This window comes from Erinaceus europaeus, chromosome 13 (genome assembly GCF_950295315.1).
Source record: "Erinaceus europaeus chromosome 13, mEriEur2.1, whole genome shotgun sequence".
NCBI classification, from domain to species: Eukaryota; Metazoa; Chordata; class Mammalia; order Eulipotyphla; family Erinaceidae; genus Erinaceus; species Erinaceus europaeus.
The window spans coordinates 12332059-12350132 of record NC_080174.1 but is presented as its reverse complement, the minus strand read 5'-3'; the positions used below and the strand labels follow the sequence as shown (position 1 = coordinate 12350132).

Below are 18074 nucleotides of genomic sequence, written 5' to 3'. Positions count from 1 at the left end.
CTCAACCTAGAATTCACTCTCCAGTTAGAATTCCTTCAGAAACAAAGGTGGGAGGGGATAGCATAATGGTTATGCAAAGAGACTTTCACATCTGAGGCTTCAAAGTCCCAGGTTCAATCCCCACACCACCATAAACCAGAGCTAAGCAGTGCCCTGGTTAAAAAAAAAAAAAAAAAAACGAAATTCATCTTTATCAAGCAGAAGCTAAAAGAATTCCTGACTAGCCTCCCTAGACTCTAAAAGACAAGATTCAAAAGAAGTCCTTCAGGAAGTTAAACTTATTCCCAGACAAAAACTTAACTCGGGGGGGGGGGGGGGGGAAGCACCAGAAATCGTAACTTCTGGGTAAATATGCAGACACTTGTTTTTATTATTGAAATCCCTCGGAAAGATAAATGATGATATAAAATCAAGTAGTAGAAATGTAGCGGAAGGTCTACAAAATGTGTAGAAATTATCTAGGATGAAAGTAGCACCTTTTAGAGGGAGAGAAAGGGAAGTGGACTTTTGTTACATTCTCACACCGTCTCTGAGATAGTGTGGCATCATTGCTTGAAGGTAGACAGGGAAAGTTTCTACGTGGGCATCATGAACACTCAGGGGAAATACTAGAGCAGCAACAAGGAGAATCAGCCAAGTCCCTGAGGTAGCCCAGAGATTCCTCAGACCCCTCCTAGAACACACAGGCAGATGGTGAATACGGCAACAGAAAACACAAGCTGCGCCTCGACCCGGCTTGGCCAGAGCCCCACACCTAGTGACAGTGGAATGAATACACAGCCCTTACCCAGCTGACTTGCCAGAGTAGAGCGTGTCTGTGCCACAGATGAAGCCTCGGCAAATTGCAAATGATTCCTGTCATACAAAATATCTTCTCTAACCGCGGTGGAATTAAATTAGCAATCAGCACTGGAAGGCATCCGAGAAACCCTGAAATCTTTGGAAAATAAGCCGCCGCCGAGATGGGGAAAACATTCCTAAATCAGATAGCGACTTGCAAGCAGAACATGGATAAGAGTCTCAAAGCCCAGTGAGCATATGCAACACACTGTTCTTAAGGTTTTCTTTCTTTCTTTTCTATCTTTCTTTCTTAATACTTTATTTCTTTTGAATGGAGACAAAGAGAAATTCATAGGGGAAAAAGGAGACAGGGAGAGAGACAGAGAGATGCCTGCAGTACTGCTTCACCACTTGTGAAGCTTCCCCCTGCAGGTGGACTCTGGGGAATTGAACCCGGATCCTTGCACATTGTAACATGTGCACTCAACCAGGTGTGCCACCACCTGGCCCCAGATTTCTTTTTATTTTATTTGCTGATGAGAGACAGGAGAGTGGGAGAACAAAACCATCACTCTGGCACATATGATGCTGGAAATTGAACTTGGAACCTTACACTTCCGAGTCCAAAGCTTTATCCACTGTGCCAATGCCCAGGCTTATCTACTTTATTTAGTACATATAATGGAGAAAGGGATTTCACATGAAGCAGAGAGGAGAGAGAGAGAGAGAGAGAGAGAGAGAATATGGATGTAAAGTACATAGTACATGCAGTGCTGGAGGTCGAACTGAGAACCTCATTCCTGAAAGCCCAGCACTCTACCACTTGAACCATTTTTTTCACCACATAGCTTTTTACTTTCATTGGGGTCTTTTGAATGAACAGGAAAATCAGGAAAAGAAGAAGCAGTGTCATCTTACCTATCATGTGTGTGTGTGCGCGTGCGTGCGTGCGTGCGTGTGTGTGTGTGTGTGTGTGTGTGTGTGTGTGTTCTTTGCTAGGGAGATATTACCCCAGATGTACTCTGTCTAACATAGTCTTAAGTGAACGCCAAGGTTTGAAAGGGCCCTGACTAAAACTAAAATGAGCCAAGTCACAAAGCTGCGTGCCTTTCTTTCCATGAATTGCTGCAGTCGATCTACCAGTAGGTTGGCAGGACTGCTAGATAGCCTGATATCATTGGTGCCGTACCTCAGTGCCGTCCCTGCCCTCTGGGACCTCAGCCAATGTGTGCCGTTATCGACTGTGACATTAACTGCCTTGATGAAAGGTGGGTTGGGGGACTGAGTGGTTAGAGCTGGGCCTCCGGAGGAGTGCTGTCTGGTTTGAATTCCAGCTCCACCAGGAACCAGTGATGTGATCGGGGGCGAATGATTCCACTCTGCCATGTCTCTTTTTGCTCCTCTGCAAAATGAGAATCATGGAGATAATAACTCTGACCTTGTGGTGTTGCCAGGGATAAATGAGATGCAGTGCGCGTGAATGGCCTCCATGCCAGATCTGAGCAAAGTCCAGTCGCCCATGAGGTCCTGACACATAAGAGCTTCAGTTCCGTCCGCCAGGCAAGTGGTGCAGCCGGTGGAGCATAGGACTTGCCCGCCCAAGGTTCTGAGTTTGATCCCTAGGACAGAATATACCAGAGTGGTGTTCTGCCTGCTTGCTGTCTTATAAAGTAAATGTCTTGTGGCCGGGTGATAGCGCACCTGGTTGAGCAAACATGTTAACGATTTACAAGGATCCAGGTCTGAGCCCCTGTCCACACCTTTGTGAGTGGTGAAGTAGGGCTGGGCTGCGGGTGTCTCTCTGTCTGTCTTCCTCTCTACCTCCCCCTGCTCTCTCAATTTCTGACTGTCTCTATCAAATAAGTAAAGATAATAAAATAAATGTTTCCTCCACCTGCAAGGGGGGTAAACTTCAAGATCGGTGGGGCAGGTATGCAGGTGTCTCTCCCCCCCCCTTTGCCTCCAGGATTGTCACTTGGGCTCATTGCCTGCCCTACAAATCCACTGCTCCTGTGGCCATTTTTTTCTTTTCTGTTTTATTTGGAGAAATTGAGAGGGGAGAGGGAGAGAAAAAGATAGACACCTGTAGACCTGCTTCACTGCTTGTGAAGCAGTCCGCTTGCAGGTGGGGAATGGGGCTTCAAACCAGGATCCTTGAGGGCTCTTTACCCTTCACGCTGTGTGTGCTTAACCTGCTGCACCACTGCCCAGTCCCCTCTCTCTTTCTCTCTCCCTGTCTTTCTCCCCCTCCTCTCTCAGTTTCTCTCTGTCCTGTCAAATAAATGAGACAAATAAAATAGGTCCATACTCTCAGAGGGATAAAGAACAGGAAAGCTTCCAATGGAGGGGATGGAACATGGAACTCTGGTGGTGGGAATTGTGTGGAACTGTACTCCTCTCACCCTACAGTCTTGTCAATCATTATTAAATCACTAAGAATAATTTTTAAAAGAAGCTGGAAAATAAAACACAAAGCAGAACTTGGACTGGGTTTGGTGTATTGCACCAAAATAAAAGACTCTGGGGTGAGGGGAGGGTTCAGGTCCTGGAGCATGATGGCAGAGGGGGACCTAGTGGGGGTTGAATTGTTATGTGGAAAACTGAGGCATGTTATGCATATACAAACTACTGCATTTTATTGTTGGCTGTAAACTGTTAACCGCCTCCCCCACCACCATGAGGAAAATAAAAGAACAACAACAAGGTCCTGGGCTCAGTCCCTAGCACCGAAACAACCAAAAAGTCCGGGGAGGCAGAGCAAGATGGGGCAGTAGGTAGCACAGGAGGGGAAGGGTACTTACTTAGTCTGCCTGGAGGGGGCAGGAATGAGGGGCTCCTGAAGGGGCTGTTTTCTCTCCTCTGTCACCCAGGCTCCCCTGGGCCATTTGGCCTGGAGCTGGCTACTCAGAGCAGGAACCCTGGTGGGTGGAGCCCAGCACAGCGGGACCACAGGACTCTGGCCAAGCCTGCTGGGTGCCACCTCGGGTCCTGGGCAGGGCCACAGGAAGGTCATTGACTTGTGTAGGCCCAGCCAAAAGTAGCCTGAGAAACGCCCTCCTCCCACTTAGGCCAAATGCACAGCCGTGTCTTCACTTCAAGCTCTCTTTCTTTTGTTTTTGTTTGTTTGCTTGTTTGCTTGCTTGCTTTTAATATTTTATTTATGAGAAAGATAGGAGGAGAGAGAGGGAGCTAGAACCAGATATCATGGTACATGTGCTGTCAGGAATTGAACTTGGAACCTCATACTTGAGAATCCAATTCTTTTTAAAATTTTTTAATATTTATTTATTTATTTATTTATTTATTTTCCCTTTAGTTGTCCTTGTTGTTTTTCATTGTTGTTGTAGTTATTATTGTTGTTGTTATTGATGTCGTGGTTGTTGGATGGGACAGAGAGAAATGTAGAGAGGAGGGGAAGACAGAGAGAAGGAGATTAAGATAGACACCTGCAGACCTGCTTCACCGCCTGTTGAAGCGACTCCCCTGCAGGTGGGGAGCCGGGGGCTCGAACCTGGCGGGATCCTTATGCCGGTCCTTGCGCTTGGTACCACGTGCGTTTAACCAGCTGTGCTACCGCCCGACTCCCAAGAATCCAATTCTTTATCCATTGCACCACCTCCCGGACCACTTCAAGCTCTTTTTGTAAAGCCTTTCGTTACCCTCAGCTTGGGCTTGAAGCTGGGAACACAGCTGAGGTTCCTGGGTCTGTCTCTGGTGCCAAAACACCAGAGAGTCGGGGAGGCAGAGAAGGATGGAGCAGTAGGTAGCACAAGAGGGGAAGAGAACTTGGTCTGCTGTGGGGGGGGTGGACAGAAATGAGGGACTTTGTGTGTCTTCCTTGCTAAAAGGACTCCTAAGAGGCTGAACCACTGACTTCACTTGCAGATGTGTCTGGGGCAACCTCTTCTTTTCCACTGGATCTGCCTCTCTTGAGTAGAAATGTCCCCAAATGCAAGGGAGGAAGGAGAGAAAGGAATATACTTATTGGGGGTCGGGCGGTAGCGCAGCGGGTTAAGCACACATGGTGCAAAGCGCAGGGACCGACATAAGGATCCCCGTTTGAGCCCCCGGCTCCCCACCTGCAAGGGAGTCGCTTCACAGGCGGTGAAGCAGGTCTGCAGGTGTCTGTCTTTCTCTCCCCCTCTCTGTCTTCCCCTCCTCTCTCCATTTCTCTCTGACCTATCCAACAACGAATGACATCAATAATAACCACAACAAGGCTGCAACAAGAAGGGCAGCAAAGGGGGAAAATGGCCTCCAGGAGCGGTGGATTCATGGTGCAGGCACTGAGCCTCTAGACTCCCAGGTTCCATTACAGGTGTTTCTTTGGAAGGAAGAGAGGAAGGAAGGAAGGTAGGTGGGCAAGCTCCGAGGCATCTGGGAGGGTAACTCAGTGGAAGATTGTTAGACTTGCATCAAGTCTTTAATTTGAATTATATGCCAGAGTGATTCCCCGGTCAGTCTCTCTCTCTCTCTCTCTCTCTCTCTCTCTCTCTCTCTCTCATTAGACACAGAAATAAAGCTTTAAAAAAATGCCTCCAAGTACCTGTTTCAAATCTTCACCTCCCTGAAAATCAAATTTCAGAACAGAATATGTGGAATGACCCAATACCTGTACTTTAGAAATATCACGGGCCCAGGTAGTGGTGTGCCAGGCTGAGTACACGTTACCATGTGCAAGGAGCCATGTTCAAGCCTCCGGTCCCCACCTGCAATTTCATGAGTGGTGAAGCAGTGATACAGCCATCTCTCCCCCTTTATCTCCCCATTCTCCTCCTTCCCTCTCAGGTTCTCTCTGTATACACACACACACACACACACACACACACACACACACACACACACACACTTCGGCCAGGGCAAGTGGCTTCTGTAGGGATAGAAATTATATGGGAGTCTGCACACGAAACTACTCTGAAGAGTGAATTGATGTTAGTGTATGGCGTTTTGTTGTTGCTGTTATTTGTTTGTTTTCAATTTCTATGTTGAAATGTACTTGTAAAACCTAATAGGAAAAAAAAAAAAAAAGCTATTTTAGGACAGGCTGCCCATGATGAAGAGAAAAGTCTATTCTCCTTTACAAAAGAAGACAAAAATAGCTGTACTTACTCAGCCTTTCATTCAAGGCCACTGGAATTGGGTTAGGCTGAGTGTGTGACACCAGCATCATGTGTGAGCACCGCGGGGTGACTTTACAGGAACTGAATGTGACACTGTGACTTCCATCAGGGGAGTGTTACCATCCTCAAGGACCTGGATTCAAGTCCCTACTCCCCACCTGCAGGGGGGCGGGGATACTTCATGAATGGTGAAACAGGTCTGCAGGTGTCTCTAGTTCTCACTCCCTGTTTCCCCTCCCGTCTCAGTTTCTCTCTGTTCTGTCAAAGAAAAACAAATAAATAATAACGGCATCAAAGGCTTCACCCCAAAGTCGGTCATGCTGTCCGTCTTTCTCCTCCAGATGAGCACCATGCCCGGCCTGCCCACCCGACCTTGCTTTTACGACATTGACCTGGACACGGAAACGGAGCAGATAAAAGGCTTGTTCTAGAAGACGGAGGCTTCCACATGGCCCAGCTCAGGTAAGCTGCTTGACGTTTTGTTGGCCAGTTTGTCCGCTTTCGTAGTGTGAATTTCTGCCTAGTAACAGCCCCTGGTGTGGGTTGCTCCAGGGTGGGGCCTGGGGAAGTGGTTACCTGCTAGTAAATTTCACACCCAATCCTTCAGGGGCAGGAAAATGAAGGCCTGTCCCCTCCAAATACAGAGAATACGTGTCCCCCAGAGAACCTCGTCATGAATCTTTTTCCAGAAAGAGAAACCATACGGATGATACTTTTTATTATATATATTTTTATGTTCATAATTCAATAATGGTTTACAGGATTGTAAGGTTAACAGGGTATAATTCTGCACCACACCCACCACCAAAGCCTGTGTCCTCAGCCTCCCAAAGATAACCACCAAAGTTCTCACAGAATCTTTGAAACAATTTTTTTAATTCATTTTTATTTTAATTTACTTATTGTTGGATAGTGACAGAGAGAGAACTTGAGAGGGAAAGGGGAGATAGTGAGAGAAACAGAGGGACACTTGCAGGCCTGCTCCGCTACTCATGAAGCTTTCCCACTGCAGGTGGGGAACCGGGAGCTTGAACCTGTGTCCTTGCAGACTCTGTACTGTGTGTCCTTAACCAGGTGCACCACCACCTGGTCCCAAGACAATGCGTTCACTTCTTTTTTTCCCCCAAGTTCATGGGTTTCAATCCTCAAGATTCTATATATGCATAAAACCATCCAGTAGTTGTCTTTCTCCTCCTTACTTAGTCTAAGCATAATCGCCTCCAGCTCTATCCATTTTGTCCCAAAGGACAATAGCATCTTTTTTGATTGCAGAGTAGTATTTTATGGATTCTAACTTCTTTATCTAGTCATCTGTCAATAGGCATTTAGGCTGCTTCCACTCTGGCTGCTGTGAATACTGCAACCACAAACATAAACGTGCATATTTCCCTTCAAATTAGTGTCCCCACGTCCTTTGAGTATTTGCTTACAATTGATACGGCTGGGGCATACGTTGCTTCCATTTGCGTGTCCGCACTCTCCAGATTGCTCTCACGGACCGACACTACCAGATCTAGGCTATAATTTTAGAAGCGAAACTCTGCCTTCCCTCCTGGGAATAGTCTAGGTTTGTTTGGAGTTAGAATTGCAGGTTAGAGGAATCTCTCAGAGTATTCTGTTTCCTACAACTGTACAGCTGGCGACAGCAGAAGTTCATTTCCCTGTGCTCCTCAAGGCCAAATAGGCCCCTTAAGTGAAGCAGCAGGTGGAGTCACTCTTGGTAATCCCAGCGGTTACCATCCACCTTCCTACCTTCATCTTGCAGCTGCTTTGCTCCAAGCTCTGCCCCTGTGGACACAGTGCATGCTCCCTGTGCCTCTTCCCTTCCCACTAGCATTCCCTTAAGTGTTTTTATGCTATTTATTTATTTCTGGATAGAGACAGAGAGAAATTGAGAAGAAAGGGGGAGAAAGAAAGACACCTGCAGCACTGCTTCACTCGTGAAGCCTCCCCCCTGCAAGTGGGGTCGGGGATGGGGGTGGGGTTTGAACCCGGCCCTTCTGCCCGATGATATGTCTGCTCTGATGGGTGTACCCCCAACCCCTTCAGTACAGGTTCTTGCTGAGGAAGGGGGAGCTGTCAAGTTTTTTTTTCTATATTGGGGATTAATGCTTTGTAGTCAACAATAAAATACAGTAGTTTTTACATGTGTAACATTTCTCAGTTTTCCACATAACAATTCAACCCCCTCTAAGTCCTCCTCTTGCCATCTTGTTCCAGGACTTGAAACACACACACACACACACACACACACACCTCAGAATCTTTTACTTTGGTACAATACACCTAAACCCAGTCCAAATTCTGCTTTGTGTTTTCTAATTTTTCAACTTCTTTTTAAAATTCTTAGTGATTTAATAATGACTGGCAAGAATGCAGGCTAAGAGGGGTACGATTCCACACAATTCCCACCACCAGAGTTCTGTATCCCATCCCCTCCGTTGGAAGCTTTCCTGTTCTTTATCCCACTGGGAGCATTGACCAAAGGTCATTATGGAAGTGCAGAAGGTGGGAGGTCTGGCTTCTGTAACTGCTTCTCTGCCGGACATGGACATTGGGAGATCAATCCTTACCCCCAGCCTGTTTCTATATTTCCCCAGTGGGCAGGGCTCTGGGGAGGTGGGGTTCCAAGACACATTGGTGATGTCGCCTGCTCAGGGAAGTCAGGTTGGTATCATGGTGGTATTTTTTCAACTTTTGTCTATAAGTGAAATTATCCCATATTCATTCTTCTCTTTCTGACTTATCTCACTTAATATAACATGATTCCTTTTAGGAGCTGACGAGTTTTAACCACAGTATCTCACTCCTGAAAAAAGAAACAATAGTAAAAAGGGCTGATTGATTGATTCATTTATTTTTGTTGCCACTGTTTTTTACCACCAGGGTGAGCAATGAAATCTCATGTAAGAGAAAAAAAAAAAATTAAAAATCCCAGCAAGCTTCAGTGTGCAATTTTCTTGTCTTTCCTGGCCAGTGTATTTCTGCCTCTCTGGCGCTTCCTGCTCACCTCGCCCTCCAGGACACTGAGGGAGGCTGGGATGAGAAGCCAAGAAATTGCCAAGACTCAGCCCTCACTCCTGCCCACCGCTGCTCTGTGGCCCTCTCACTACTTTAGGAGAAGGGCTTGAGTCACTCTTTTGGATGAGCTCAAACAGAATTCATTAAAAACCCTGGTTCCAGAGTTGGAAGGTAGCTCAGCCGGTTAAGTGCACATGGCGCAAAGCGCAAGGACTGGTCTAAGGATCCCAGTTCGAGCCCCCGGCTCCCCCACCTGAGGGGAGTCGCTTCACAGGTGGTGAAGCAGGTCTGCAGATGTCTATCTTTCTCTCCTCCTCTCTGTCTTCCCCTCCTCTCTCCATTTCTCTCTGTCCTATCCAACAACGACGACATCAATAACAACAACAATAATAACTACAATAATAAAATAACAAGGGCAGCAAAAAGGAGTAAATAAATAAAATAAAATATTTTAAAAAATAATAAAAACCCTGGTTCCTTCCAGGAAAGTAAACCTGTAGCCTTTGCCATGGCTCATTCTTTTGTTTGAAAATGACAGAGTATGAGGAGTTAGTTGGTTTTTTCTTTTTTCTTTTTCTCTCCTTTCTTCGTTTCTCACTGTGAACCTTGATCAGATTTCTGAGTTTGGGCAGAATTCAGCAGAACACAGTCAAGTAGGGTAGGGTTCCTGAAGGATTCAGGTTTCCTCTTCCTGCGTTCCAATGTGCAAAGTTATGCTTATGTCAGAGTCAGGTGAGCTCTGCTCCTGCCCTGGATGTTTTATTTTTATTATTGGATAGAGACAGAAGAGAAATTGAGAAGGGAGGGGAGATGGAGATGGAGAGGGAGAGAGACACTTACAGCCCTGCTTCACCACTCATGAAGTTTTCCCCCCTGCAGGTGGGGACCAGGGGCTTGAACACCTGGGTCCTTGTGCACTGTAATGTGAGCGCTTAACCAGGTGCACCACCGCCTGGCCCAGATTTATTTATTTAGGATTCAGGTCGTGGCACACCTGATTAAGCACACACATTACAAGGAGTTGGGCGGTAGCGCAGTGGGTTAAGTGCACATGGCGCCAACTGCAAGGACCAGCATAAGGATCCTAGTTCGAGCCCCCGGCTCCCCACCAGCAGGGGAATCGCTTCACAGGTCATTTAAAAAAATTATCAATGATTTACTTATTTACTTATGAGAGAAGGAGAAAGGAAGAGAGAACCAGAGCGTCGCTCAGTACATGTGATTCTCAGGATTGAACTCAGGACCTCACTCATGCTGGAGAGTCCAATACTTTATTCACTGAACCACCTCCCGGGCCACATCAGTGCTACTTATCCTTCATCTGTGACTTTGAGGAGTACTGCTGCCTTTCTGTAGACAGAAATCTGTGCACCACAGATTTCAAGTCTTCGGGAGTCGGGCAGGTTGTAGCGCAGCGGGCTAAGCACAGGTGGCGCAAAGCACAAGGACCAGCGTAAGGATCCCAGTTCTAGCCCCGGCTCCCTACCTGCAAGGGAGTTGCTTCACGAGTGGTGAAGTAGGTCTGCAGGTGTCTGTCTTTCTCTTCCCCCTCTCTGTCTTTCTCTCCTCTCTCCATTTCTCTCTGTCCTGTCCAACAACGACAACAGTAATAACTACAACAATAAAACAACAAGGGCAACAAAAGGGAATAAATAAGTAAAATAAATATTTTAAAAAACAGATTTCAAGGCTTCCTGGAGCAGCTCTGGGCTCTTTGGTACGGATCTTGAAAAATCAACTGAAAGATTCTTTTTTTTTTTTATGGTTGCTGGGCTGCTCTCATGTTTGCTTCCATAGCTCCAAGGTTGGCTTTTTTATTAATCTCATAAAAGGGGAATACCAAAATGGTTATGACAAAAGACTCTCATGCTGAATGAAGCTCCAAGGTCCCAGATTCAAGCCTCAGTACCACTATAAGCCAGAGTTGAGCATTGTTCTGGTTAAAAATAAATAAAAGAAGAACAGAAAGGGAAATTCAAAGCAGGAGTTGACTGAATTTGGAGTAAGGCACCAAAGTAAAAAAAACCTGGGTGTAGGGTGAGGATGGATGTTCAGCTTCATGGGGTGGGGGGGAATGGGGCACAGTCTTTTGGTGGTGGGAATGGTGTTTATGTATACTCCTGTCAATTTGTAGTTTATAACTCACTATTTAATTAATATGAGAGGGGAAAATTGTAAAAAAGAAAAAGAAAAATTTTAATAATAAATAAATAAAATAAACCCACATCCATAGATAAAATCTACATCTTTAAGCAGTCGAAGGCATCTGCTTGTACCCAACAGATAAGCCCTGTACCGGCCCCAGGGTGAGTGTCTCTTTTCCCTGTTTCTAGGCAGGGCCAATAGGCCGAAAGCCCAAGCTACTTTTTAAAAAGAGAGATGGTAATGATTACATCTTAAAGATGACATCATTCACATCTCATTGACATCTAAGAAATGCTGCTAATTAAAACCCCTTGGCTCACCGGAATGGAATGCTATGAAACACAACAGTCAGGAAATTCTTTATTGTTGTTCAGAATTCTGGAATTCTAGACTCTTCTCAATATCTTCATTTCCCCCATGCCTAGATAACTTTTTTTTTTTTTGCCTCCAGGGTTATTGCTGGGGCTTGGTGCCTGCACCATAAATCCACTGCTCCTGGAGGCTATTTATTTCCCTTTTGTTGCCCTTGTTGCTTTTTATTGTTGTTGTAGTTATTATTATTGTTGTTGTTATTTATGTCATTGTTGGATAGGACAGAGAGAAATCGAGGGAGGAGGGGGAGAGAAAGAGAGACACCTGCAGACCTGCTTCACCACCTGTGAAGCTACTCCCCTGCAGGAGGGGAGCCAGGGGCTTGAACCAGGATCCTTCCGCCAGTCCTTGTGCTCTGCATCATGTGCACTTAACCCACTGCGCTACCGCCTGACCCCCTAAAGATTTTATTATTAATGAGAAAGATACAAGGAGAGAGAAAAAGAACCAGACGTGACTGGTATATGTGCTGCTGGGAATTTAACTCAGGACCTCATGCTTGAGAGTCCAATGTTTTATCTACTGCGCCACCTTCCACACTACCCCAGATAACATTTTCTACATGCTGTCTTTATAGCCTTCTGAAATTGTCCCCTTTTCTCCCAATAAATCACCATCAGCCAACACATTCTCACCTTAGCTAGTGCATTGTTAATTTAATATATATATATAATTATATTGTAATAAATTATATGTATATTATAATATATGTTATATATAATTTTAATATAAGAGACACACAGAGAGAAAATGACTAGAGCACTGCACAGCTTTGGCTTATGTTGGTGCTTGGGATTAAACCTAGGACCTCAGAGCCTCAGGCAGAAAGTCTTTTACATGGGAGTCGGCGGTAGCGCAGCGGGTTAAGCGCACGTGGCGCAAAGCGCAAGGACCCGCATAAGGATCCTGGTTCGAGTCCCCGGCTCCCGACCTGCAGGGGAGTCACTTCACAGGCAGTGAAGCAGGTCCGCAGGTGTCTGTCTTTCTCTCTCCCTCTCTGTCTTCCCCTCCTCTCTCCGTTTCTCTCTGTCCTATCCAACAACAATGGCATCAATAACAATAGTAACAACAACAACAATGAAAAACAAGGGCAACAAAAAAAGGGAAAATAATTTTTTTTTTTAAAGTCTTTTACATAACCATTGTGTTATCTTCCCAGCCCTTCTGATTTTTATTTTGATAGGACAGAGAGAAATTGAGAGTGGGAGGAAAAAGGGAGAGAGAAAATACCGCAGCACTGTTGCTTTTACTGGTCAAGAAGCTTCCCTGGTGCTGCCTGGGCCTGGAAGCTTCCATGTGCACAGTAATGTGTATGCTCGACTAGGTGTGCCACCTCCCAGTCCCTGATTTTTTTTTTTTTTGTCTATGATCAGACTTTCTTTTATTATTATCATTATTATTATTTATTTTCCCTTTTGTTGCCCTTGTTGTTTTATTGCTGCTGTAGTTATTATTATTGTTGTTGTTGATGTCGTCATTGTTGGGTAGGACAGAGAGAAATGGAGAGAGGAGGGGAAGACAGAGAGGGGGAGAGAAAGACAGACACCTGCAGACCTGCTTCAACTGCATTACTGCCCCGACCCCCATGATCCAGACTGTCTTCTTCACCCATTATTCGAGTTGCATTGTTATTATCATCATCATCATCATCACCACCAGGGTTGTCACAATGACTACTACTCCCAGAAGCCTTTTTTGTTAGTACTCATTTTTTATGGTGAGAGATAGAGAAAGGGAGAGAGAAAGACAGACGACCGCAGCATGGCTTCATCACTTGTGACGCTCTCCCCCTGCAGGTGGGCACCGGGGATTGCACCTGGGTCCTTCTGTTTGATAAAGTGCTCAACTGGGTGTAGCACTGGCCGCCCCCACCTCGAGTTGTCTTAGAATGTGCCACGGACGCAAATGCAAAAGGCACCAGGCACAGAGCTGGCAAAGAACTGGCCCCCACCGCCTACCACTCAGACCTCTCCCATCTCGTGCCAGCTTTGGGTCATGTCAGGTCTCCCAAACTCCGCCTCCTCTGCCCCTCACGACCAGGTGCCTCAGAGCTGTTGCCGTAAGCTGAGGAGCAGCGAGTCCCACATCTGACAAACCTCCCTCATTAGCACGAAAGGTGTCATCTCTCTGTTCCATGGGTTCTGCGTGCAGTCCCTCTGTTGGCCCTTTGCTTCCTTGGCTTGGTGCTGGGGAGTATTTGCAGCATCTGGAACCCTGGCCTCCTTGCTCATCCAGCCTCCTCCCTGGCTCCAGACCCTCCATCATCTGGGGGGTAGGTGCCCTACCTCTTTCTCTTGGCCTTGACAATAAACTCTTTCATGTTGAGACTCAGATTAAAGGCCTGAGTATTGCAATTTGCATCTCTCCTGGAGTCGTGGACACTTTTTTTTTTCTGTTTTTTTTTTTAAATATTTATTTATTTCCTTTTGTTACCCTCGTTTTATTGTTGTAGTGATTATTGTTGTTGTTATTGATGTTATTGTTGTTGGATAGGACAGAGAGAAATGGAGAGAGGAGGGAAAGACAGAGAGTGAGAGAAAGAGAGACACCTGCAGACCTGCTTCACCGCCTTTGAAGCGACTCCCCTGCAGGTGGGGAGCCGGGGTTCGAACCGGGATCCTTACGCCGGTCCTTGGACTTTGCGCCATGTGCCTGCTCACGAACCGCCCAACTCCCTGTTTTTTTCTCAACTGTGCATGTGTGGTCCCTTCTCTTTTCAAAAGATGACAGGAGGGGAGTCGGGCTGTAGCGCAGCGGGTTAAGCGCAGGTGGTACAAAGCACAAGGACCGGCATAAGGATCCCGGTTCGAACCCCGGCTCCCCACCTGCAGGGGAGTCGCTTCACAGGCGGTGAAGCAGGTCTGCAGGTGTCTATCTTTCTCTCCTCCTCCCTGTCTTCCCCTCCTCTCTCCATTTCTCTCTGTCCTATCCAACAATGACGATGCCATCAATAACAACAACAATAACTACAATAAAAAAAAAGGGCAGGAGTCGGGCTGTAGCGCAGCGGGCTAAGCGCAGGTGGCGCAGAGCACAAGGACCGGCATAAGAATCCCGGTTCGAACCCCGGCTCCCCACCTGCAGGGGAGTCGCTTCACAGGCTGTGAAGCAGGTCTGCAGGTGTCTGTCTTTCTCTCCTCCTCTCTGTCTTCCCCTCCTCTCTCCATTTCTCTCTGTCCTATCCAACAACGACAACAACAATAATAACTACAACAATAAAAAAAAAAGGGCAACAAAAGGGAATAAATAAATAAAATAAATATAAAAATTTTTTTAAAAAGATGACAGGATTCAACAGGGAGCTTTCAAACTCTCTGAGAGGGAGGAATAAGAAAGCTTTGACCATCACAAACTCAGGGTCCACTCACTTTCATCCTTGAGCCTTCTGATCATGCTCTCTGAGCCTGCGGAGAGAGAAATTCTAGCTGACAGGATTCTGAATCTAAATTCTTGGACATTCTCATTCTAGAGAATTGTAAAGTCTTGACTTAGAAGTTTGTAAAGAGATTGTAAAAATCTTGACTTAGAAGTTCAGGAATTTCTGCCAGATCCCCCCAAAGTCAGGGATTTTATTTTTTAAAAAAATTAAAAAATAAAACAACAACCCTGACAAGAGTATGGGAGGACTTAGTCTGCAGTGATTGCTCAGAAGTAAAGACTCCAGACAATCCCAACCTGTTTTTGTGAGTAGAACCACTTCTCTGCTCTTGAATTTTTTTTTTCAGGCTCCATCCAACTTTAAAGCTGTCTTCCATTTAAATAGTTTCACACCAGAGGGGAAGAGTTCTCCAATCATTGAAACCTTTTTCTTTTTTCTTTTTTTTTTCTCCGCTCTTCTTTCAGGACCTGAGACACAGACTACTCCCTCCCTTGCCTTTTTGCTGCATCTGAAGAGTAAAACCAACTTGAAATTAGCTTCTTACGAAACACTGGCGACATGGTAAAATAGACCAAAGATTTATTCTTCCTTCAAGAGGGAATTCTGTTTGCCGTCGAGATAAGAAGCATATTCAGCTCAAGACCCTCCAACAAGCTGGAAAGAAACTAATTTATTTTCTGTGTCTACGGTGTTTACATTATTCCGGTGGCTCACACTTCAGAATGTTTCTGTTTGGTGTGTGTGTTGCGGCGGGGGCGATGCTGAGGGATTAAAGGAGTGTGAACGAAAAGATAACGTTTTCCACTGTGGTGGTTTTCAGTTTTTGTGTTAGAACTAAAAATTAAAATATCTCCTGAGAAAAATCCACCAGCCAGTTGTCTGCACCAGAGAAAATGCTGCAGAGGGAACGGTTCCTGTGAAGCAGTTCAGCTTGGGAGCAGTTACCCAGTTACCTGACACCAATTTCTTGAGAAATTGTGAATGCGGACAAAACTTTGTCAACATAAGAAAAATAAAAAGAGAAAGGGAAGGTGGGTGGAAGGAGAAAAGAAAGAAAACTCCTATGATTATGTGTGCACACACACACTGAGAAAGAGAAACAGAGAGAAATACCTGGTCAGTTGTGAAATCTCCCAAATAGTTAAGTGTTATACCCCTTGGAACAGTGCCTGTCACGCTATAGAACTGTCATAATATATTATCGTGCCAAACTATTTTCAGTGCCTGTGAAAATCTCCATTGCTTTCTTTAAAAAGAAAAAGGGGGAGAAAAATAAAAAAGCAGGGCTAATCTTGTTTTCTTCCTCTTCTCCACAAATCTCAGTGGCCATTAAATCCTGGAAGTTCCACCGCTCCGGGAGGGCAAAGAAACGGGTCTCTGAAAGGTCAGATGTCTGACACAAGTTTTTTTTTTTTTTTCTTTAGACCTAGCTCTTAACTCTCAGGGAAAGAATGTTCTGTGTCCTATTCCTCCACCCCACCCTCCTGCTCCCTCGAGATTCTGAGCCTGCCTTTCTAGGTCCATGATTATACAAAATGTGAAGACAAAAGCAAGGATTCAGGAGCAAAGAAGAAGTGATTGTTCTCGGAGCCGTGTCAGGCTGAGGGTGAACAGAAATATCTGAGGGGTCCTGAAAGCACATCCTGCAGGAGGAGTCTTGCCTTCGGAGCCTTCCTGGGTGCCCTTGTGTGGTCGCTGCTCTGCCCAGAACACACGCAACTTCATTTCTTCCAAAACACAGTTAATCACTCACAAGCCTCCCCTGACTCAAAGGCTCTCTGTCCCAAGCACAGTTCCTCTGGGCGTTTTAGAAATGCCCACCCCCTACTTTCTCTCTCCTGGGCGCCCGCCTCCTTGAAATATTCCTTGAATGGCTGCTCACATCCATCTGAGGATTCTTTGTTTCTTTATTCTGATTTTTTTTAGTTTATTTTTTAAATATTTATTTTCCTTATCGTTGCCCTTGTTTTTCACTGGTGTTGTAGTTATTGTTGTTATTGATGTTGTTGTTGTTGTATAGGACAGAGAGAAATGGAGAGAGAAGGGGAAGACAGAGAGGGAGAGAAAAGACAGACACCTGCAGACCTGCTTCACCGCCTGTGAAGTGACTCCCCTGCAGGTGGGGAGCCGGGGGCTCGAACCGGGATCCTTACCGGTCCTTGCACTTTGCACCACGTGTGCTTAACCCTGCTGCGCTACTGCCTGACTCCGTTTCTTTATTCTGATAGAAAGAGAGAGAGAGAGAGAGAGAGAGGGAGGCTGGCAATCCTATTTAAGTGCACAGGTTACCATGTACGAGAACTACCACGTTCAAGCTCACTGGGCATCTGCAGGGGGAAAGTTGCAGGTGTGTGTGTCTCTCTCCCTCTCTCCCTCCCTCCCCCTCTTTCGATTCTATCTAATGAAAGAAAGAGAAAGGGAGAGAGAGAGAAACAAAATTTTTTTAAAATGACATCCGGGAGTAGTAGATTCTTAGTGGAGGCACCATGCTCTAGCGATAACTCTAGTGGCAAAAAAAAAGGGGGGGGGGAAGGGACCGGGTGGTGGCACACGTGGTTAAGAGCACATGTTACAGTGCTCAAGAATCCAGGTTTGAGCCCCCAGTCCCCACCTGCATAGGGAAAGCTTTGCGAGTGGTGAAGCAAGGCTGCAGGTGTCTCTGTCTCCCCCTTCCCTCTCTCGTGTTCTGTCTCCATCATATAAATAATAATTTTTTTTTTAAATCTAAACTATGTATTTATTGATTGGGTAGAGATAGAAATTGAGAGGGAATGGGGAGAGAGAGACCTGTAGCCCGGCTTCACCACTTGTGAAGCCTCCTTCCCTCCTGCCGGCGGCGAATGAGAGCTCAAACCCAAATAAAATACTTTTAAAAAGGAAGAGGGATATAGAGCAAGAAGGGGAAGAAGAAGTTAACACCTGCAGCCCTGCTTCACCACTCGTGAAGCTTCCCTCCCGCAGGTGGGGACCGGGGGCTTGAACCCAGATCCTTGTGCATGCTAACTTGTACACTTGTTACCCCACCATTCAGCCCCTCTCTCCTCTCTGTCTTTTACCTTCTGTCTCTGTGGTTGGAGGGTCGGGGAGGGGGTAGGAGAATCGTGCACACGTAAAGCCCCTGCATATGCAGAGCCAAGGATCAAGCCAAAACCTCACATGGACAAGCCACCCACTGAGCCTCCTCCTCAGCCTCTGGGAGAATGCTCTTCCTCACCTAATTCCGGAGCCCTGGCCCTTCTCCAGGCATCCCTCAAGTT

The 18074-nt window shown here is 46.0% G+C and overlaps 1 protein-coding gene across 2 annotated transcripts in view; it reads left to right on the top strand.

Moving 5' to 3' along the window:
* Window positions 1-15532, top strand: part of MTHFD1L (methylenetetrahydrofolate dehydrogenase (NADP+ dependent) 1 like) — a 196838-nt gene extending 181306 nt beyond the window's left edge. For both annotated transcript variants that reach the window (XM_060205329.1, XM_016185142.2), the window contains 2 exons: window positions 6242-6362; window positions 15282-15532. In XM_060205329.1, the coding sequence (XP_060061312.1) occupies window positions 6242-6331 (90 nt within the window). In that variant the 3' untranslated portion in view covers window positions 6332-6362; window positions 15282-15532. The remainder of the gene's footprint in view (window positions 1-6241; window positions 6363-15281) is intronic.
* The last annotated feature ends 2542 nt before the right edge of the window (window positions 15533-18074 follow it).